The sequence below is a fragment of the Lonchura striata genome, chromosome 12, assembly GCF_050655825.1.
Source record: "Lonchura striata isolate lonStrDom1 chromosome 12, ASM5065582v1, whole genome shotgun sequence".
NCBI lineage: Eukaryota > Metazoa > Chordata > Aves > Passeriformes > Estrildidae > Lonchura > Lonchura striata.
Genome location: NC_140714.1, coordinates 9,563,520 through 9,586,411, shown reverse-complemented (window position 1 = coordinate 9,586,411; position 22,892 = coordinate 9,563,520). Strand labels below are relative to the sequence as shown.

Genomic DNA, 22,892 nt, shown 5'->3' with positions numbered 1-22,892 from the left:
AATTCCATGCAACAAACTTCTGAGCTTTCTAACCTTCTCCCGTCACACACAGGCTTCCCTCAGGCGTAATAACAACAGAAATGTATTCACTCTTCATTTCAAGGTGGATTAAAGCTATAGGTTACAAGCTGAAAAACAAAAACAACCAAACAACCAAAAAACCAACCCAAAACCAAAAAAACCAAACAAACCAATAATAGCAACAACCCACCAGCCCAAACTCTGCTACTTTTCAGTGCTTGGTCACAGATTTCCAATGTAAGATGGAAGGATCACACTGTGATTACACACAGTGCTTTAGGGTCAGTCCCTGACTCAGCCTGGCAGTATCTGGGATAAGCATCCAGCCAAAGGCTCCCAAAAGCCAGCACCTCTTGAGAGGAGAGGCTCTGCAGCCACAGTTTGCTCAGCAAAGGGGATGTACATTATGAGACCTACTAGCCTGTGGATACCTGGCTATATACTAAGCAACCTGGACTTGAAAACCCACCCTGATGTCTTGTTCCCCTAATCAGCTTTTTATTACAAAGGAAAGCCAAGCTCAGCTTTCAGGAGAGGACAGAGGTGACGAGGAAGGGAAATACCTAAGAGAGGTGGCTGTTTACTGGGCATCCTTCTGACCTCCTCCTGTATGATAGCATTTGATGCCATACACCAGTGCAGAGGTTCGGGTTCTGGTTTGTGGGAACATTTCTTCCTCAGGCAAGGTTCTCATCACCCCACCACAGCTTGCCTGCCCTTCTCATTTCACAGCTGAGGGGGAAGTAGCAAAGCACTGAGCCTTGTGTGAATGAAGAGCAACAAGAAAGGATGACAAGCACTGGAGCCTCCTGTAGACACACTGCTTTTCCCAGTCAGCCAATACAGACTTTCATCAATCCATTTATCACAAACCAACTAAATATGATACAAGAATGAGCTAAAGAAAAGTTCCTTGGTGCAGTGTCACCCTGCCTGCATCCATTACAGTGGGAATTATGCCTGGGAGATGCACTGTATGCTTCCCCTAAGCAAATACAGAACATTGATATGTGCTAGATCTGTTCAGCCACAGTGTCACTTACAGCTTCCACCAGGTGCTAAACACTGGGGACTCCGTTAGCCCAAACCCATAAACATGACTGTAGGGAAAGTTATTAGAGAAAAAAGGTTAAAATACAAGATGGGATGAAGAATAAGTTTTCTTGTCCCAGAAAGTGAGCTGTTTTCCCAGCCTCCTCAAGAAGTGCCATCCATGTGCCCTTGGACAGGGCTGGCTCCTCTTCTGTCCAGGAGGCTCAGATCAATACCCAGGAATAGCACTGATCAATTTTTAAGAGGAATAACAGCCATCTGACCCCTTCACTAAACACCTGCACACACATTATTTGCAGTTGCTGCCAAACCTGTAAAGATTCACTAGGGACCCACACTAATCAATTTTTATTTCTATTGAACTGATGCCTGCAGCATGCTAGAGGAAATAGAGGCAGAAGGGACTACCCTAAATGAAGATCTTCAAGAGTCAGCACAACAGGGATTTACACCAACTAGCTGGTCTTTTGAGTAGGCCAACAAAGATGAAAGAGGCAATCTGCCAGTGAGCCAAGACACTGCTCCAACTTGGAACACTAAATGTTTCCATCATTCCTTTCTCTCTGCCCTTAGACACCAGCACAGGCCTTCTGCTTTGGAAGTGAGATCTCTGAGGACTTGATAAGAAAGGTTAGATTTAATGGACTGACTGGCATATCTGAATCACTAATCACAGCCTCCACTGAATCACAACCCAAATTTCACTTTTATCCAAATCTCTGGTTTCATTCTCTGCTGCCTCAAAGTCAGCAAAGGAGACTCCTTGTTGGGGACACCCAGCCTCTCTGGATGTCTTCACCTGCCTCATTAAAACAAATTACACCAGGCATCTGGATGGGGCAAAAGGAGATAAACCACTGCCTTCCCTTCCACAGTGAGGAAGGGGAGATGACAGGCAAAATTAGGCAAACAAATCCCATCCAACAGCAGTTTCACTTGCAGCTTGCCAGCAAGGAGAGCCTCCAACCATCTGCTTATTGTGAATTGTTGGGGAAATATAAAAAAAGAACCCAAGAAGTAAATTATGCTGACAGCAAATGAAAACTGACAGTACCATGGCTACATGTGTGTGATGAGCTATAAAGATGATTGTGCATGTGGCATCTTATAACCTTGCACAAAAAAATTCCCCACTAAGATGGAAAGTGTTATCAAAGGGGTGGCAGAGAACTGAGGTCCAGATAATGCATTGGAGTGGCTACCTAGAGCAGAGGCTAGACAGAGATGGAGAATGAAGTGGTGTCTTGGTTAGACAAGACAGGAGTTTGTGAAAGAGGGCAAAGCCTCTTGTGCAATGGAGAACGGCAAACCCCCCTCCCTCTGAATTACGAGGATCTTTAAATTAAAAGGCTCTCAGGCAAAGATATGGGAGTGGGAGTAACAATTCTTTACTAGGAGAAAACTAGACAACAATTTAAAAAGGAAAATGCAATCGGTACAAACAAAACTAGTGAAAGAAAAAGTCTAGAACCTGAGGAATACCAGTATCAGGTTTTGCTGGGACAATTGCTTTTTCTTGCAATAGTTGATGAGTTGCAGCTGAAGTGGTGATCTTTAGAAGGGTATAATTTTCCTCTGAAGATCTGGTGGCAGTGGGGGCCGGTCTTCCTCTGCGCCGGGGTTGCCTCTGAGCTCCGCTGCCGTCGCCTCCGCGCGCGCCGGCTGCTTCGCTGCGAGTGCCGCCGAAGAGAGAGAGAGCGAGAGCTGTTTTTCTGGGAATCCCGCGAAGAGAGAGAGAGCTGCTTCTCTCGGAGTCCCGCAAAGAAGAGGGAGAGCTGCTTCTCTCGGAATCCCGCGAAGAGAGAGTGAGAGAGCTGCTTCTCTCGGAGTCCCGCGAAGAAGAGGGAGAGCTGCTTCCCCCCTCTGGGTGGGACCCCTCACGGCGTTACATTTTTTTCAGCCTTTCATTGAATCAGTCAAAGGTGTATACACAAACCATTGTCTCTGAGAGAGATAACAAAAAACCTGTCCAACCGGTTCGCCTTCGACAGATGGCAAATGGAATACAAGCTTATCTTACAACCCAGGACAAGTGGGTATTTATTAAAGGCCTTCGATAGATACAGCTGGGCAGTGCAAAGCCTTGCAGAGGCTGCACCCAAGATGGACAATGGCCACGAGTTTTTCAGACATAAGTTTGATCTATTTCATATCAGTGGTTAATTCTCCAATTACAGCTTCAGGTAATGAAGTCACATTCTCCCAGTTTGCTCCCTCCCAATTCACTTTTTTTAACACTATTCAGGGCCTGAGGCAGAGGGTGTCCTTGGTTCTCAGGCCCAGAAGGATTGTTTTGTCCGGCCAAAATCTGAAAAGAGCTTACTAACACTCTATATAGAGTTCAGAGTTATACACTAATGCAGTACAGGACCTGAAAAATATAAAAGCTAAAAAGTTAAGGCATCACGGACAAGTTCAGGCTGGCTGGCTGATGATGCCAAACAGTCAGATATAAGGACAATCCTACACATTTTTTTCTGCTTGCCTCTGACCTGAGCTGTAACTGTATTTCTCAACAGTTTAAGAATTTTACAATTCTTATTTGGGTAAAGAGGCAGGGTGGTACATTTTGGAGGCTAGAATAATTAAATCATCACTTTTACAAAGTCAAGCTACAATCTGTAACAATATTCCTAAAATGTACTCCCACATCTTTTCATCATAAGATAAATGCAAAGTGCTGGCTTTATCTTCTTGCATTCCATCCAGACTTGGTCTTCTATTGCCTCATTTCTGCAAGACACAGCCTTGAAGCTCTAGAGAAAGCTATACAGCCTCTTCTTTCAGGCCACAATGTCCACCAGAGGTTTGAGACACCAATAAAGATGGCATAAGGTCTTAGCAGACAAGAAGCCATAAAAATGAAAAAACTCCCCAGAAGAGGTCCATATCAACCTTGATAATAACATGAAGTGAGTCACATTAGATAGTCCAGCATCACCATGCCATGAGCAGAAGACAGGCGAGCCTTCGAGTCCACTGTGACCTGCTAAATACCTGGAGTAAGTGCACAGCAGATCAGTGAGACACTCTGGCTGGCAGCTCTCGAGTCACAGTGGCTCTGGACAGGTGAAGGCTTGATCTATGCAGTGTGGGCTGCTGTGCTCTGGTACTGACCTCAGAGATGGCAAATGCTCCTGTGATGGGTTGGGTGAGACTGTGGACAGGGAGGACTGGAACACCCACTGGAAAATGAGACTAAGGTGGTACCAGGGCACAAAAGGGACAAAGGCCTCAAGAACTCTTTGCAACTCCATGTCAAGAGAGAGACATTGCACTGCTCCGTCTCCCAGCCAGTTCAAACAGCCTCAAACTGTTATTCCCTCTTTTTACACCAAAATCTTCCTAGCACATTTAAGTAGTTTGCTGCAAAAGAACTCTCATAGTCGGGAAAGTCTACTTCAAGGGTTTTGCTTAAATCTTGTTTCCTTCCTTCCCAAAATCAAAAAACAAACAAAACCAAAAAACAACCTGAGAACTAAATGAGCTGTTGCTGAGCTGCTTGCAAGGATTTATTTTGCATTTCAGAGTTTATTTCACTACTCAGGTGCTCCCCTGTTTGCTTTGCTTTTTTGCAATGCAGTGATTTGTGCTGCTGGAAAATGTATCCACTGCAGAGGCAGAATTTGGAACAGTTTGAAGGTGCTTTACTATTCCCTTTTTTCTTGGGTTTTTTTGTTGGTTTTGTGGTTTTTTTTGTTTTTTTTGTTTTTTTTTTTTTTTTTTGGATGGAGCTTTGCCTGAAACAGCCTACACATATAATACATATAGATAATGTAAAATGACAGCTTCCAGAGGCACCCTGCTGCAGATGTTCAGGATGGAGGTAAGGGGAGTTAGGGATTCACAGAACAAAGGTGCCTAACTAACCTCACATCCCTCCACCAGGTTCAGCTTCTGAGTTTCTCTCTGCTCAGGAGCTCTTACAAGTGCTTTGCCCTTAAGTCCATCTGTCAGTCTTTCTCCTCCAGAAGCATTTCAGCATTCCTCCTCCAGATGTCTTGGGATTTTCCTTGATGCTCACTGACAATGGCATTTTGCCTAGTGCAGTTTCCAATCCTGACCAAGAGGATCAGCACCAGTACTTCTGCTCATCTCATTTGCTGTGGTCTCTTCTCCTTCTCCAGCACTGATATTTATCCCTATCACACAAATATTTGCAGGTAAGCACTGTCATTCTGGAATTCCATTGTGAGTTTTTCAGTGGTATCTCCTCCTGCAGGCTACAGACTCAGGACATCTCAGCCCATGGCCATGCCACCATTTGAACAGCAGCTGCATGCAGAGAGAGCTGTAGTAGCAATAGCATTCCAGGGTGCAAGTGCTTAAAACAGAGATATATTTATGCTTGTTGTGTCCCTTGAAATAAAGATGATGATGGCAGCCATCACTGTTGGCAGAGAGAGAAGATTTCAGGATTTCAGCTGAAATCTGGCAGTACTCACACAGGCAATGCAGTGCCCACACCAGCACTGCACCACTGGGAAAAGATGGCAGGTAACATTTTTTCTGCTCACAGAAATGCTTTAATGTGACCATTACATATAATTTTATATAGACAACCCACTATCAGTTATTGAGAGAGGGAAAAGCAGCAGCCTCCCAGAGGACTCAGTAGGCTGGAAAGAAGGAACAGATCTGTTCAGCTCTACATGCAAATGCAAGACTACAGCCCAAATAATGCAATTCTTTAGGATCTAAAATACTTACACCAGAAGACTTTGCTAAAAGTTCCTTGTTCCATACCATAGAGATTTGTATTCCAGGGGGTTTAGAGACGTGGAAACTCTATGCCCACAGTGGAGCCCTGGGCAAGCCCTCACCCTCCCCTCCAGGAGCATTGCTTCCCCTGCTCTGCTTCAGCTCCACACATAGCACAAGCTCTCTAAAGTAATTCGAGAGCCTGTAACAACTCGACACTGAAAATTAAAGAGAAAAGGGGTTTTACTAACATTGGGAAGAGCTGATAAGGCAGACACTCCTAGCTTATTATATTATGACACTCCAGCTTATTATAATAATCCTGGAGAATGGGAATTCAAGGCAAGATGGGGGAGAAACTAGAGAGGTGTTTGCAGAAACAGCTGGCAGACCCACGCCAGCACCCTCCTGTCCACAGGGATGACCACACTAAAGACAGCAAGGTACACTGCACTGCTTGCACCTTCATTGGCCTCCATCTAATCACACTGCTGCCAATAATTTTGGCACTGGTAACAGTAAGATTACACCTACATCAGGCACAGCAGACAAGGAGACAGTCTTTCATTCAAGTGACAGCTGCTTCTGCAAACACAGATGTCTGCAGGCAAGGTTTTAAAACACACATCCACATACAAAAAAAAAAAACCAATCAGACAAATAACCAGAAACACAAAACATCAATTCCTCCTTCAAACCATGTACAACCTGGATGCATCAGAAAAGCTGTCCTCACATACTTCAGTTACTATCAGGGCAGGTATTTCTTAGGTACCTCTGATTTTGTACCAACCACATACAGAAATCAGTCCTGGAAAAACCATGTTGGCACTTTTACAAGGAAAGTATTTTTGTAAAGAAAGATATTTTCCCCTAAGGAAAAAGAAAAGCCACGAAAAATCTTTGCTTTTTATTTAATAACAACAACAAAAAACTAAAAGTGAAAGCCCAATTTCTAACATCAAGATTAATTTTACACAGACAGCTTCATATCAATATGCAGCAGAATAGTACACAAAAGTTGGGCAAGCAAGTTAGGATTAAATGTTTTCCTGATGAGAAATAGATGGAGCAAGATGGGAAGTGGCTCAATTTTGTTTATATCATCACAGGTAGCATTATGGAAATAGTAGAATTTTGTATGATACTTTGTTTCACTTTGAAAAACAACAGTAAGAAAAATGACAGTCAAGCTTTTTATAAAGACAGAAAATGATAAATTGATCTCACAACTGGATTTGGGGATATATCCTATTTTAAAATATGTTAAGCTTCTGGGGGAAAAAAAGACAAAACACACAAAAAAATCACCACCAAAAGAGCCACCAAAAACCCTCTCATAAAAAAAAACAACATCAACCTAAAAAAAAAATAACACCCCACACACACTGAAGACAAGTGTTTAAATTCCAGATTCAGATGAATATGTGGCTCCTGTGGAACTGTAAACATGGAAAGTAATCAGAGAACAACCAACAAAAGGGTGGCAAAAAAGGCACAGATAGCTCAGGTCTAAATTTAAACTTTTAAAGGATAAGTACAGTTCCAAAACAAATTACTAGGTAAATCCAATTTCAGTAACTTTCTTCTCTTGATGGCTGCATTGCCAAGCAGCACAGAAGTGCTTTCTCCCTCCATCCCCTTTATTCTAAATAAAAGAAGTTCTAATTTATACAAGAATGCAGTCCTTCATGTATCCTCCATACCTTGCTTTTCCTATAAAGTCATGGAAATCGGAGGATTTTCCTGAGGATGTCTCAGGAGATCAAGCCCATGCTCTCCTCACCAGTATTTTTGTAATATCTTTCAACTTGCTGCCATCTTAAAAATTTAATGAGCATATTCTCTTTCTCTTCAGGAGGTTATTAAAATAAGGGTTGACTTTTACCAGACCCTCAAAAGATGCCAGGGGAATCTCACTCAATCTGTTTGTGGATAGTGACAATTCATCACTATCAAAGTAAGACAAGCACATATTCCCAGCCACCACATCACAGCTTCATCCAGTCTGTCTTTCTACAGCTCATCTTCCCTAATTCTTCAAAATAAGTTAAAGACATTAACACAAGAACCAGCTCATGCTGACTGAGACTGTTTCTGGTAATTTATATTCCCAGTTCTGCTCCTAGCAAATTGGCCAGTACTTAATATACAACCTTATCTGAGCACCTCCACAGCAGAGCTTCATAAAAACACAGAGAGATAACAATCATTGAATTTTGAAAACATAAATTACAGACCTATAATGGAAGGTGTAAATCTCCAATTCCCTTGGAGAAGAAGAGAAGCTATAAATTTGATGAAATAAAACCTGCAGAAGAATACCTCTGTGCAAAACTTGACTTCATACACCCAGAATAAATTTCCATTTAAGACAGGGGGAGATCTGTTTACCTTCCTGAAAAATGGATGCTACAGAATAAATCTATCTAGAACCTGATATATTATTTCTTCTTAAATCATACTGGATGGAAGAAGACCATAATTAGAATTAGCTGTAAGGCCAAGATATAAAACACAAACACACTAGAAGTTGCCCCACAGACTTTTTGCTAAGACCATGGGTAGCAACTTCACCAAGCCATCTTGGCAAGCAAATACAAAGCTCCAGATTCCCTGGGACTATTTAGCTAAAATCTATTAAAAGTCTACTTCTCCATTTTTACCTGGACCTCTAAAGCCAAAGGCTGCAAAGCCATAACTCCATAGTCCATGTAGAAATTAATTGCCTTGAAATGCATGTAGTTGTAAAGCAACTAAATAGTTCAAACTGCCAGTATTTGAAAAGAAAAAGTCATTATTTTATAGTGATCAGAGGTATCCAAGGTGCTTCAGAGAATACAAAGACAGGCACAATCCCTGTGGACCTTACAATCCAATTAACTTAATTAACCATGTTATTCCCCTAGTTCCTGGTACTCCTTAAATCAATGAACTAAGACTTAATAGCAAAGTACATCACTAGCAGCTTTATTGATCATATCTGCACACAACACTGACTGAACTCCCAAAGTCAAGACTTGGCACAAAACAGGGAAGATATTTCAGTACCAGACTTCCACTTTATTAAACCAAAGCCCTGTGCAGGTACCAGAGATAGGAAAGAAGGCATCAAGTGGGGACTGACATTTAAACAGTGAGAGAGCAAATAACCACTGATTCAATATTGGTCTACAACGCAAGAAGCAAAAATTTAAAAAAAAAATTTACAGTATTATTCAATTTTAAAATTAAAATTTTACATTTTGTTCATCACCTCTCAAAGGTGAATCATCCCAGAGTATTTTACAAAGGAGGCCAGAGCTCAGATCTCCACATCTCCTGTGGCAGCCTAAAGCCCAGAACAAGCAGACAGCTCCTCAGCCTTGGCAGGCACAAGTTTGCCAAGAAATTTTGCAGATAAATTCCCTGCTGTTTAATTTAGATATCCCCATGCAAGGGCATCTCTAATGGGAGAGGTGCTTTACACTAGCTCCAGCTACCCAGCACTGCCACATCTCCTCAGCAAAAGCATAACACCCTTTCCTTGTCTGTAACAATTACAGCAGGACTAAAGCATTAGAATTACATTTCAACTACACTCACAAGAAGTTTTTGGCTTTTTATATATAAAGTGTGCTGCTTCTTCACCCGTAAAAAAAATTGAGTGAAACAGCAGCCACACACAGTGTAGAGCAACAGCAGGCTCAAGGAGACCCTTTATCCCCTTTTACCAGCTCTTGTCCAGGATGATCTATTACCAGCTCCTAATGCACTGAGGAGGTTGTTCATTTTCAAATAGGTCAGTGACTCATCATTTTAACTCACTTCCCTCTGCTAAAAATCAATGAGCTCATGAAACAGTATTATCCTGGATGATTGGTGCTTTAATGTCTCACTTGCAGGAAAGGAGACCCCAGAGGTCCCTTCCAGTGCTGGGTCACCACAGTCAGCCAGGATGTTGGACTTGTTCTTTTGGTTGGAAACAAATGCCTCCTGGGAAGAGGACACCTTTCCACAAAGATATTTTGTGGAGGATGGGTAGTTTTGTGTCTGTCTTCTCTTGCAGTGAAGTGTGAATATTACACACTAGAGGAGAGTTGCACTTCCCAATACTCCATCCAGTCATGGCACGGTGTACCTCCATCCTCTTGCTTACTTAGCTGTATAAATTAGTTTTCCTACTCCCCCATCCATCTCCAAGTTGTTGTTTTTCATTCAAATTCAAATTTTTATGAATAAAAAAAGAGGGAAATACATTTTTTTAAAAATCTCTTCATGGACCTCTGCTCCTTTACTCACATAATGTTTCCCAAAACACCATCAGCAATACTCTCACAGCACAAATCAAATTTTGTGTGTTGTCTGATAAGGTCTATTTCAAGTCTGACTTGTGAGCCTGACTTGAGCATTGTGTCAAAATGAGTTAAATGCCAGTGGCTAACCCACCCAGCTGGTTAGTGGCCGGCTGAGGAGGTGACAGATAGATAGGGTCACACACTGGCTGTCACACTGGCTCAGAGCAGGGAGTCATCACAGAAAATCTGCTGGCCTTCAGCAGGAAATTGAATGAGAAAAGCTGTAGATGGGGAAGAGTTTGCAGTGGAGTACAGTGCCCAGACATGAGTTTTTGAAAGTTGTCACAACTTTAGGGGTGTCTTCCTGGCTGTCACTTACTTGGTGTTGAAGTTCAACAGGTCAAATCCTGGACTACCCCACTGTAAAGGGCCACAGCTAATAAAAATATTACATTATCCTACTATACTGAGGGGCTATGAAAAGCCTCTAGAACCTCTAACTCTAGAGCAAATTCACTCTAGAGTCACATTAAAAAACTTGGACATGGTCATATTACACAGGGAATTCCTCAGCTGTTTTGAAACTGCAGAGGCTGCCATCACCACCTGCTCCTCCAATGCAAGGGCTGCTTTGTCAGTGGTTTTGCTTTACACAGTGCTGAAGAGGACTCGCCCTTCTCCACAGGGGCTTTCCCAGCATGTCCATCATACCTGAGCATGAAGGATCTGCCTTCAGAGCAATTCAGTGCTGCTCTCCCTGCACACTGTTGAGCAGCAGCTCCAGCCTCCTGTGCTGGAGCTGGATTTCTACAGAGGGAGCTAACAGTGAAACAAGCCCCCTCACTCTGCACTCCTCCAGTCCCTGTCCCTCACTCTGTGCTCTCCACCACAGCATTGACACCAAGAACTACCATTGCAGGTTGCAATTAAAAACCGTGGTGTGAATTTGCACAAAAAAGAAGCACAGAAAAATGGCACCCCAAGGACTTAAAGCTCACTATGTATGTCAGTGACAAGACAATGAAGGGTGGTCAGGAATCTGCCCCCCACTTGCCCTGCCCAGAAGCCCCTGGAGACAAGCAGCTGCTCCAAGCAACAGTCGGGGAAGCAGATGGGTGGCAGAGAACGGCGCTGCCTGGCCAAAAGCCACACTCTCCCTCTGAATAATTCAGAGACAGAAACTGGATGGCATTCACTGCAGTATTGCCTGCCACTGAATCTCTCTAGGCAGTACATGACCCTTGGCAAGGGGCAGCCCCAAAGAGCAGGGCAGGACCAGCTGCCACAGCAGCACAGGGCTCACCACAGAGCTCACACACTGGGAGCCAAAGGCACACAGTGATGTATGGCTCATCCCCAGGCAAGCACACCCTCCAGCCAGCAAGCCCTGGAGAAACCAGCATCCCAGCCTGGCCTGCACACGTTTTGCTTTTTGATCCCCCACCCACTTACTAACAAGACCCTGTATAAGCACAGCAACAGTGAAGGAATTATATTAAAGTAGGACAGGATACATCAAAAAGCCAATTACAATGAATATTCCAAGAAAACAACCCAGGGGCCATCTCTAGACATGGCCAAACAGTCTTGGCAGGTGGTGGGTGGAGGAAAAGCAGAATAAATACAATTAAAGAAGCAAGACAGTTCAGCTTTGTGTTACATGTGAAATGCAGTCTCCAGAGGCTGAGGAAGCAGCATGACTGACTAGAGCAAATTTTGAAATTCCTCAAAGGCAGGTTGCCTAGATATGCAGCCAGAGCTAGGCTGACAGAAATGCTGCTAACAGCACCAAATTTGCTAGAGGATTATCACTTGGTGTAACGGATGGAAACTAGATTAGATAGCTGGTAAACTCACAGCACAGTTCATTACTGTACAGGGAAATTTTTATCCACATAAATAGAACTTCCTGTTATGTCCAGCTCTATGCTGCAAGAGATCTGCAATCCTGTGCCAGAAAGATGTTTTCTACCTCATTTTTGTTCAAATATTTGGCATAATTGGTATAATTTTGAATATGAAGATACTAAGCAGAGGAAGACAGCCATGAAGTTACACTTAATAACTGCACTTCCATATCCGTTTTGATCTGAGCATCAAAACCTTTAAAGTGTAGTCATTATCCACGTTCTGCAGACACAAAGACGGGCATGCAGAGGTTTTCAGAGTGGCACAGAATCCCTCAGTCCCACTAATCTCAAATGACAGAAAATACCACATCACTCTGAGAAACTAAATGATAAAATTATTTTGCTGCAAGCCCTATGCTCAGTCAGGAACACAGGCACAGGACCAAAATACCCAATACCAACCAACTCATCAGTAAGTGCCAGCCACACTGGAATTGCAGTTACCACTGGGCTGCAGCCTGATCTGTTGGGCAGCATGGCAGCTATTTAATGCACGAGGTGTTTGGGCAGGATGCAAAGGACACAGTCTGTGAAAGATTCTGGAGCAGCAAAGCATGGCCAGTGAGTTGGAGCACGCTTACAGTATTAATATCTCATCTAAATGCCTGCCGTGGGATTTGCAGCATGCCTAAACTTTGCTTTTGTTTGAAACAACTTGGAGGCAGCACACCAGGCTCAGCTGCCTGTGGGGACAGAGCCCAAACATTTTACCTGCAGCTACCTTTTAACTGAGAAAGAACCTCACTACTTGAAAGGGAGAACCAGATGGAGGAAGGCTGAAAAGATAATGCTCCCAACGGGAATAAGACTGAGACAACACCACCCCACCTCTCACAGATCTACCTGCCCTCTAACCTCAAAGGGGAAATCTGTGAGGGTGTTTTTACAGACATGACTGCATGTACAGTATAGAGATTGACTGCCTCCTATTACAAGATGAAAGAAAACCAAAGAACACTTAATCTAGAAACACAACATTCATTCCCAACTGTGCCCTCTGCTCAGAATTAACACATAGCCCTGAGACAAGCCACTACGAATACTAACATATCCTCCTAGCTCTTCACTAAATTCATCCCACTCTGACAGCCCCAGGGAATTTCCCCTGACTTCCAATAATCAGAAGCTATGCATCTGGGCAAGATAGTTTTAATGAGGAAGCCCCCACTCCTGGAATCATCATCATTTCCTGAACACACATAGAAAAACTCAACCAGAAAAGCACATTGGTACCAAGTAAGAAGAGAGCAACTTAGCATCACTAATTTCTGCAAAACTGTCACACTGCCTGACAGTTTGCCTTATTATCTTATTTTTCTCCTTGTTTCTTTGCATCTCATTTGTTGTTAAATCTTCAAGGCCTCTGCTGCAAGGGAATGCAAATGAGGACAAGCCCTCCACCCCCAACCCTACAGTCTACACTCTGTTCCTGTGGTTACAGTTCTCATCAAAATGGAACCAAAGATAAGACTGGAGTCCTCTGTGCACAGATTCTGTACATTCAACTCAACTTTGCCTTGAGAACAGAGAAGAGACGTGATTTTTTTTTTTTATATAAATTAAAGACAAGGAAAAAAAATCCAGCAGCTAATCTCAGCTCCATCCCATGGAACCCAAGTGAGACCTCTCAGGCTTTATGAAAGTAGCAGCTCTCCTCTTGGGCTGTATGAGGCAATACTCAAATGTGAGCTGGGATGTTTATTTCTTTGGACAGATGAATGAAATGTCACCAAGATGACTAACAGTACCACATGTACAAGAAAAGGCAATAACACCTGTAATCCAAATAAATACATTGAAAAGCCTCTGACTGGCAGCAAAGCAGCAGCCAATGTTAATATAATTGCTAAAACAAAAGCTCTGTAGTGCTTTGTTCACAGTGGAAATGAAGTCATTAAGCAAACAAAAAGTGTTACTTCATAGACAACTTGAAAAATGTAGCATTGAATTTAATTTGTGGCCTCAGAAAGAGGTTTCTACTCATCAAGACACAGCAGCTTAGCTGGCAGGGTCACTGACACCTCCACTTAACACAGATAAGACATGGATCTAACCCCATCCTAATGCACTGCATTTCCTTGAGCTCAAATACCATGATAACCCTTCTTAAATGCAGAATGGTCTTGATGCCACATACCTGAAGCTGTCAGAGGAAAATATTTGAACTAATTTCCCAGTGGAAAGCAGCTCTCTCAACACTATCAGTGAAATCAGCAGATTTTGCTGAAGCCAGAAAATAGTTTTGGCTGAAAAGTGAAAGCCAGTAATTACTAGATGCCAAGTTCATCTAACATTAATGAGGGTGAGAGTCAGTAACAGGGAAATCACCATCATTGCTAAAACAAATTGTACAAAATTTGTTTTAGCTTATTTGAATTCCTTTATTTTCCAAAGACAAAGAGAAGGAAAACTGGAAAAATAAAAAGGTAATTCATTATTTTGACAAAACAAGCAGACAAAAATTCTACTCAGATTTTAAATTAAAAGTTTCATTACGTTTTTCTCTTAATGGACAGAGCACAGAGCAAGACCAAGAATAACTGGACAAAATGCAGACCCTTCTGAGAGGGAATGTTCCATTCCACTGTGTGGTTCACCCAGGCCAAGCGCTGCAGAAGAGATGCTGCCATTTCCAACAGAGACCTTCAACATGGAATTTATTTTCTCAATCAAATGCTGCCCATGTTGCACTCCCAGTTACACTAGTGTTAGTGCACAATAGCTATACTCATTTCAGGAACACAAACAGGTATTTAGGTGGTATGACTCCCTTTGGCACAAGACATGAATGCAGAACCAGTTCCCATACACATGGGGTCATCACCAACATTCATTGGAACACGACACATGGCCTGTCAAGAGACCATTATGGGGAAAAAAGTTTTCCCCCTCCTCTAGAAAAGAGAGATTTTCTCTAGAAAATCTAAGCCTCCTGCACATAGATCACTGCTCTGAACATCAAGGGTTAGGTCTGACTTTTAAAATAAAGGGCTCCATTTATCTGATGCAGAGCTACAGAAATGCCTGGTTCACTGGCTTGGGGCTTGTCTACAAAGAGGCAATTTCAATAGAGTGCTACCCTATAATTATTCTACTATGTTTACACTTCTAAATTCACTTCATTTTCAAAATAAATACTTTTATTCTGTTATAACAAAATCTAATAATTAACAAAACAGTCAGTAAAATGGGACATTTGTAGGAAGGCCTACACAGTCTTAACCACAGAGAACCTGGCATAGAGCTCATGCCCTGGTGGACAGCCTTCTTTTGCCTACCACTAAGCAGCTCTGCCACTTGTGTCTAGTTAGAAGAGACAAACAAATGAAAAAAAGGCACAGCAAATCATTCACCTCAGACTGGTCACACACCTTGGTTAACCTGAGCAATCTTCCTCTCAGTGCAACCCAGAGCATCAGAAGATCTCTGGGTCAGTAGCTGCAATCACAGCTCTGGAACAGCTTCAAAGACCACATCCATTTCTTGAGACTTTCCCATGTGTTTTTCCACTACATTTGGCATGAGTCCATAGAAACACCAACAGGTTTGGAGAACATCAAGCATGGCCTGATTCCAGACAGATCTGGCAATTCTTCTCACTCTGAAATTTTCCTAGCTACCACAATTCATGGTTTCCATCAAGGTCTTCAGCATCCTGAAAGGTTTCCCCCCACACTTTCCAACCTTGGCAGCTCTAAAGGAAAAGCATGCCAAACCACTGTCGCTGATGCTTTTGTCAGCACTGAGCATCATCACCCAATATTGCTGATAAAACTTCTTCACAAGAATCCCCACAGAGTAATAGCATAAACAAGATAGCAGAAGCCATAATGTCCATACAGTTTCATAAAGCCAAAGTCTGCAGATATGGGAGCACATTCAGGCTGTAAAATCTGGCAGATTAGTTCAAAAAGCAAAATAATGATCAATATCTGTCTTTAACTTTCAATGAGGCTTTGGAGTCATTCCATAAAACCTTTGTGGCTTCATCCCCAGGTTGTGCAGGACTTCTCAATCAGAGCTAAATTTTCAGACTGCTGAAGTACAGGACCAAAAGCAGCAGCCCAAAGTCAGACCAGTGTGACAGCCAGCAAGGAGGGGAGCAGTGAGCACAGTGCTCGGGTGCAGTTATTACTCACTCAACGGGTACCAAATCCCCATCAGCATATTAATGAGTGAAAAAAGACCCCATCAAAGTCTAGCAGGATTTGCTCAGCTGTTCCATCAGGTTGATAAGTGAGCATTATCCCTTAAGCATTACCACCACAGCTTTCATGCAATCCTAATTCCCCACCACACTTCATTGGAGGGTCAGAACCTCTATTTTTATGTTTTGTTTAAAAGCAGCGGCCTGTATAATGAGTATTGCCAACAAACAGCAGCCCATAAATTCCTGAGCTCTGTGTGAGAAAGTCCTCATCTCTGATAAAGCTTGGACACACTGTAAAGCAAAAGTGTCACATGTAGAAATACATTAATACACCACATACAGAGGACAGATGTAACAGCCCTTCAGCTGCAACACTTCAACTGCACACTACTTAAGTGACAGCTACACAGCCAAATTTCTTTACTGATAATTAAGTGCCAGTATAATAAATCATGTCATTGTAGGTTTGGACAAAATAACTCCATAAAGCAACATATTACAATGGAACTGACTCAACCTAGCATTGAAAGATGGTCCTAAGACAACTTGATAACAAAAAAAAACCTTTCCAAATGACCAAATTATTTCTGATGTGGCAAGCACAAGAAAAAAATACTGTATTTTAAACATCAGAATAGTTCAACTGATTTAAAGTTATGCACCATACCATTTGCAAGAGCAAAATGTTTATGGACAAGTGAGCAAAAGACAATTCACATTATTTTTAGCAGTTATTCTATTTTAGTTATTCTACACATCACAGGCATATCACAAACAACATGGAACTCATTGGAAGATCTAATTTTCTGCTAATCATGCAAACCCAGCAAATTTCCATCTTAGTGGGATGTTTCCCCATGATGTATGTGAATAAGTAAAGAAGAATCCTATTTCTAGTCATGGACATAGTTTCAGAGCTATTGAGCAAAACATCCCACCACATTGTTCCGAGGAACTGAATAAAAACCTGATGTCCATAGCCCAGCTGTTATAAGCCTCCTCAAAACAGACTGTTGAGATATTTTTACCTTCCTATTATAAAAATTTAAATAGCTCTGCCAAAACCATGAAAATCCACCCCCCTGCTAAATTTTCCCCAGGGTCCCACTCCTGCCAAACTGTACCTGCAGCAAGACAGGGCAGCCAAGAAAGGGAGATCTTGCAGTAGGATTTTACTTTGTTACCCTCATCCTGCAAATCAACATGCACCATGAAAGATTTTCCTTTCCACGCACCACAGGACACCTCTGCCCACGGCTGCACAGCAGCAAAATGCCCCTATATGCTCCTACAGCTGTTTCCAAGGTAACAAGCACAGAGCTGTATACAAGGGAAGCAAGCAAATAGCAGCAACATAACCCTGCTATATTGTCACTTTTTAAAGTAGGTCTGACTTGTCTCTTTCCCCTTCCCCTCCTTGCCACCTGCCTCATGATTCAAGCAAGGGTTAGATAACTCACTTCACATTTTATAATCCCATTACCTCAGTCTTTCATAAGGTTTGGTTTTGATTTTTTTTATTATGATGACTTATTTTTATAAGTCATCATATTGGAGTTTTAAAGGTAAGAGTCAAATTTTCTGCTTTTACTTAAGATAAACCATCTGGAAGAGGAAGGGGAATTGTATCAACAATCTAAATTTACACTCAAACTCTGTATTCCCTCCCCCTAGAAGCAGAAAACATCTCAGGTTAAGCGAAGGGTGTCTGCCCACAACCGTGGCCCATCTTACACAAGTCCTGTGCATCTAGCCAACACTGCTTTTCACCAGCCTGGATAAAAGTATCTCCACTTCTCAGTCTGCAAATACAGTTTATCCTTTCTAGACACACAGTTTCCACATCCCCTGAGATGTGCCAAAAACAGGGACTTTCCCACCTGCCCACATATATTCTTGCTACCAAAGCAGAAATTAGCCTTTGCTTCTGCTACTGAAAACCTTGGAGCAGTGAGAATGCAATTCAAATCCTTCAGTTCTCCCATAAAGGACAGCAATATGAGGGGTGGAAACTGGGATGAAAAGGGTCTGGCTTGGCCAACTAGTTCTCATCATTGCCTCAAAAGAGGATGAGTTAGCAGGAAGAGAAATCAGCAGAAGATCTGGCCACAAAGCTCTCCACACACAGTGAGGGACAGAAAGCCAGACCATATGCTTTAACCTCTTCTTTCAGGTCTGAGACAATCCCACAGTAATGCAGGAAGGAGCTGATGAACCCCATGATTTTGGAGTAACAGGTCTGTTATCCGTGAAGGCTGGAGGAAACATTTTCCACCAAATATTCTTAAGTCATTGACATCAATTGTTTTTTCCTTGCATGTAACACAATAAATAGTAGAAGATCCCATGTACAAATCTCTTTGTGGTGGAGAAAACCAACACATTATATAATGAAGCAATCTGCATACTGGCCAGAAGCCACTTCCATCTTCCAGGAGACAGAAATTTTAAGGTAAAACACGCATTAAGAGACTCCCTATGCATAGTATTTGAAATGGCAATCATACTTCAGCACAGTTTGTGTATATCTTGCATTTCCCTAAGTGACTTACCATGACTGACCTTTTCTACCAACTGTGATTAATGCAGCTTCCAATTCATCATCTCTGAATGGCTGCAAATTGCAAGAGGCACTCATCACTTTAATATTCAGTAACCAAAATATACCACTCTTCTAATTACAATTGTGCTCCTGCTGAACACCAGGACATTTCTTTTGGAAGCTTAAGTACTACGGTCCTCAGAGGAAGTGAACAAATTGATGGGCCAGAGTATACGTGCCTGGGGGAAAAGCTCCCCAGCTTGGGCATCACAACCTATCACAACACATAGGCATAGAGATGCCAACAAGGCAGATGTAACTTGCTCTGAACAAAGAAAAACAGAAGTCCATATTTCTTTATATACTGGTTAGAGGTTGGTTTGTAAAAATAAATCTGAACAGTGCAGACATTTCTTGCAGTGTTGTTATAGAACGGTTTGGATTGGAAGGAACCTTAAAGATCATCTAGGTTCAATCCTCCTGTCACAGACAGGGACACATCATGATGCAAAACCTTCTCTAACATACCTGTTAGCACTGCAGTGCTACAAACACATTACCAAATACTTCCTCTGCTGCCCCTGCAGAGTTATATGCTATAACACAACCATCAAACCGGTTGCCTTGTAGAAAAGGGAAAGAAGTTCCCTACAAGCTCAGCTAATCTTCCTCTACACAGCATATCAACTCAAGCCTGAAAGATTTATCCATCCAGAGAAGCCATTCTATGATTAAATGGCACTTTCCTAAGACTGACTACTCTGTGAACCACCCACAGAAATAAATGCAATTAACTCAAAGGCACACCAGCCACAGACTCACTGCAGTGCTGGGACTGAAATCAGAGGGAAGGGCATTATGTAGAGCCAGAGACAAGAGCCAGTATACATACACATATGAAGTCACAGAGAAAGTAACCCAGCACAGCTGTAGATCAAGAGGTCTCTGCTGTGAATGTTTAATAAGGCTCCCAAAGGCACCCCAATCCAATGGTGCAAAAGCATCCGTGCCAGCTACAGCAAGGCAGCGTTACAAAGCACTGCACCATAACAGGGCTGAATTCATGCCAACAGGTCTCGGTGTGTTGAGCAGGGGATTGATTCACTCTTCTACAAGACGAGATTTTTAACAGCTCTATCTCGGGTGGATGGAGGCTCCAAGGAGAAGCCATGGTCCTAGAGCAATCCAGCAGCAGAAATAGATGGTGCTCTCCCAAAGCAGTAGGAGCCAGGAATCAGCATCAGAAAGGCGCAGCAGCTTAATGACTCTGTCCTAACACCTTGCAGGGGATCTAACAGCACAATTTCTCTCTGTGCTTATCAACCAGCAGGTTCAGAGAATTCCACGATTCTTGCATTACTCACACGAAATGCTGCAACAGTGCCACTTCATATATTTATTAAGTCTGTTTACAGATTAGAACAGTCTAGAGAGGTAGTCTGGGAAGGGGTCCAAAGGAAAAGCCTGCCATTAGTTAGTTTGTACAAAAGCAGCAGTTTTATAAAACACTCATTCCTGCTTGTTTCTGCCTATCCCGAATCAGCTCCTGCACCCGAGTCCCATGAGAGCAGAGGAGAAACGCACCCGATTTCAGAGACATAAACTTTCCCCACCACTCTCACCCCTGTTCATCTACAAAGGCAGGAGCCAGAGTGCAAGATTTAAACCTCCCTTACGCTGTGCCACCTTGTGGATGGCTTCTCACTACTTTTATGAGCCGCAGGTCCAGCATTTATTTAACATCACACTCTTGAGCATGTAAACAAAAAAATTCACAGTCACTGTGAGCAACAGTAGGCAGCACAATAGGAATCAGATTTACCGTGACACGTTCTCTGTGCAATTTACAAACCCTTTATTCCCCGGGTGAAGTTGGCGCTGGGGAAGATTACCAGCTGAAAACAGCATCACCAGCAGCTTTATAAAGTTGGGGCTCAGGTACTACAAGCCCCTCTAAATAGCCAAAAAGGACCACGCAGCCACCTCGCGCTCAGGTTTGCCCCCACCGCTTGGACAAGAAAAATAAACAAAAGCAGAAACCAAGCAAGCCGGGGTATGGAAGGGAAGATTGGCTGCGGCAAAGTTTATCGGCACGAAGAGCATCCCCCCTCCAGTCCTTTCATCCGCGGAGCTCCATGCCCGCAGAGGAGCTTCTCCCTCCCAGAGGGACGCACATCACCACCACCACCACCCCCGCAAAGAGTCACGGAAAAGGGGAGGCGGAGGGTAATTCCGAGCACCTCCAGCTCTCCTTTCCCCCCGCCGCGCTCACCGTCCTCTTGCATCCGCTGCAGGCACAGGGCGAGGCTCTTCCTCCAGCCCGGCATCGCGGCAGCGCTGCCGCCCCCCGGGGCAGCGGCGTGGCTGGAGGGGCCCGGGGGGCCCGGCGGGAGCGGCGGGCGCTGCCGAGCGCGGCCGGGCTCCCCGGCGCTTTATGGCCGGGCGGTGCATGCGGCGGCGGGGCCGGGGCCGGGGCCGGGCGGGAGCGCTGCCCGCCCCCGCCTGCGCGCAGCCCCGGGCCGCCCGCCGCGCAGGTGCGCTCCCCCCGCCGCGGAGGGCGGGCAGCGGCGAAGTGGGGAAGAGGGGTAGAGAAACCGTGGCGATATGGATATGTTGGATATTTTTTTCCCCCGCGGTGGGTCTGCGTAGACTGGGTGGGCCCCGCCTACAAACGGGCGCCGGGCTCTGACCTACACCGGCGCCCTGCGGGTCCCAAATCTGCGGCTGAGGTTGGACAGATATATGCCCAGGAAAGATACGCTATTCCCATTCTACATTCTGGTTACAGCTGGAGCCTGGTGCCTCTTCCATTCCCCGAGCGGCAGCTGCCTGGCAGCCACGCAGAGGTGCGCGCATTGACGCGTGTGTTTATCCTGAAGTTGGCTTCTCTGGTAAATAAAGTTGCACAGCAGCCAGGCTGATCTATTTCATTTTCTTCACTACGACTTGCAAGAAGCTGAAGTGTATGAGGAAAACTTAAAAGAATCTTTTCAATTTCTTAATAGTCCAGAGGTTTCAGCACTTTTACATGGACACAAAGGAGATGCTTATTGCATATACCAGGGTATTCATGTTTTTAATTTCCTGGGGGCAACATATCTCTGCAATCACTAGCAGCTTTTTTTTTTTTTTTTTTTTCTCTTCATGAGGCCTTTTATTAGCTATCTGGTAGGTCTCATTCTGTATCTCTGCCTCCCTTTGTGAGAGTTATTGTATTATGTGCAGCATCTGCTATAATCTAAAATATTAGGGACCAAGCTCCCCTTGGGATAGCATGAGCTAATTCCAGTTCAGAGGCTGGTGTCTTACATCACTCAGATGGAATAGGATAGCTATAATAGCAAGAGAATGCATCCATATGGATTTGGCTTTTCAGTTCAGCCTTTCTGTCCCTACCTGCATGAAAAGCAGCTATTGTAGGACAAGTAACAGCAGCTTCACCCTCTCTGCTCTGCTCACATCTAAGACATGTTTGCCATTTAGGGAGCTGCCAGCCAAGTGTGGCAGGGCATATGTCAAGCTGGGCAGCAGGAGTCTGGAAACCTTTTCAGTGCCTGGTGGTAATGGAAGTGTCTCAACACAAAGGTACTTGGGAATCTTCTTGAAACAACCTCCTAAAGCTCTGAGCACACCAAGGTAGAAAATCCATTTCTGCAAGAAGGGGCAAAAGCAGAAACCCGTGACTTTAGGGGAGTCTGGGGGATGAGAATCCTGACTGAGGTACTTGAATTAAAAGCCTCTGGTTAAATTAGCTTCTCCCCCTGCCCCCCAAGTTCTTGAAGAGCAATGTGGGAGCTGGGCTGCAGAGGGTCTTCTGAAGTTACTATTGTAGCATGCTTTTGCAGTGAGTTAAGCTGGGATAACTATAAACTCATAGTTTATAACAGACAGCCCTCTTCATTCGAGCATAAGATTTTGCAGCACTGCAGAGGCAGACAGCAGTGTGCAATGCCCTAGGACTGCATGAGATGTTCCTACCACAGCAGAGAGCAGCACTGTACAGGCTGATTCCCTTCCATATTTCTAACCAGAGTTTCCCATCAGTTTAAAGGACAGTGATGGGAGTGATGGCACCTGAAGGCTTATTCCAGCCAGCTGGAGCAATCACTTCTAGGAGAGATTTCCTGAGGACTGTTGGCAGCAGGAGAACAGATATAGCTCAGACCTGCTATAACCCACTAGCAGCACAGAAAAATTCACAGACATCAAAATATATTTTTGCCGACATTTACCTGCAA

At 43.6% G+C, this 22,892-nt stretch overlaps 1 protein-coding gene across 5 annotated transcripts in view; it reads right to left on the bottom strand.

Annotated features, from left to right (window-relative positions):
• Positions 1-21,082, bottom strand: part of GRIP2 (glutamate receptor interacting protein 2) — a 257,026-nt gene extending 235,944 nt beyond the window's left edge. The window contains exon 1 of one of the 5 annotated variants that reach the window (XM_021531534.4): positions 20,927-21,082. In XM_021531534.4, the coding sequence (XP_021387209.2) occupies positions 20,927-20,981 (55 nt within the window). In that variant the 5' untranslated portion in view covers positions 20,982-21,082. Of the gene's footprint in view, positions 1-17,236; positions 17,579-20,926 lie in introns of those variants that run through there. The other 4 variants (XM_085590444.1, XM_085590443.1, XM_085590445.1 and 1 more) reach the window with 4 other exon arrangements.
• Between the last annotated feature and the right edge of the window lie 1,810 nt (positions 21,083-22,892).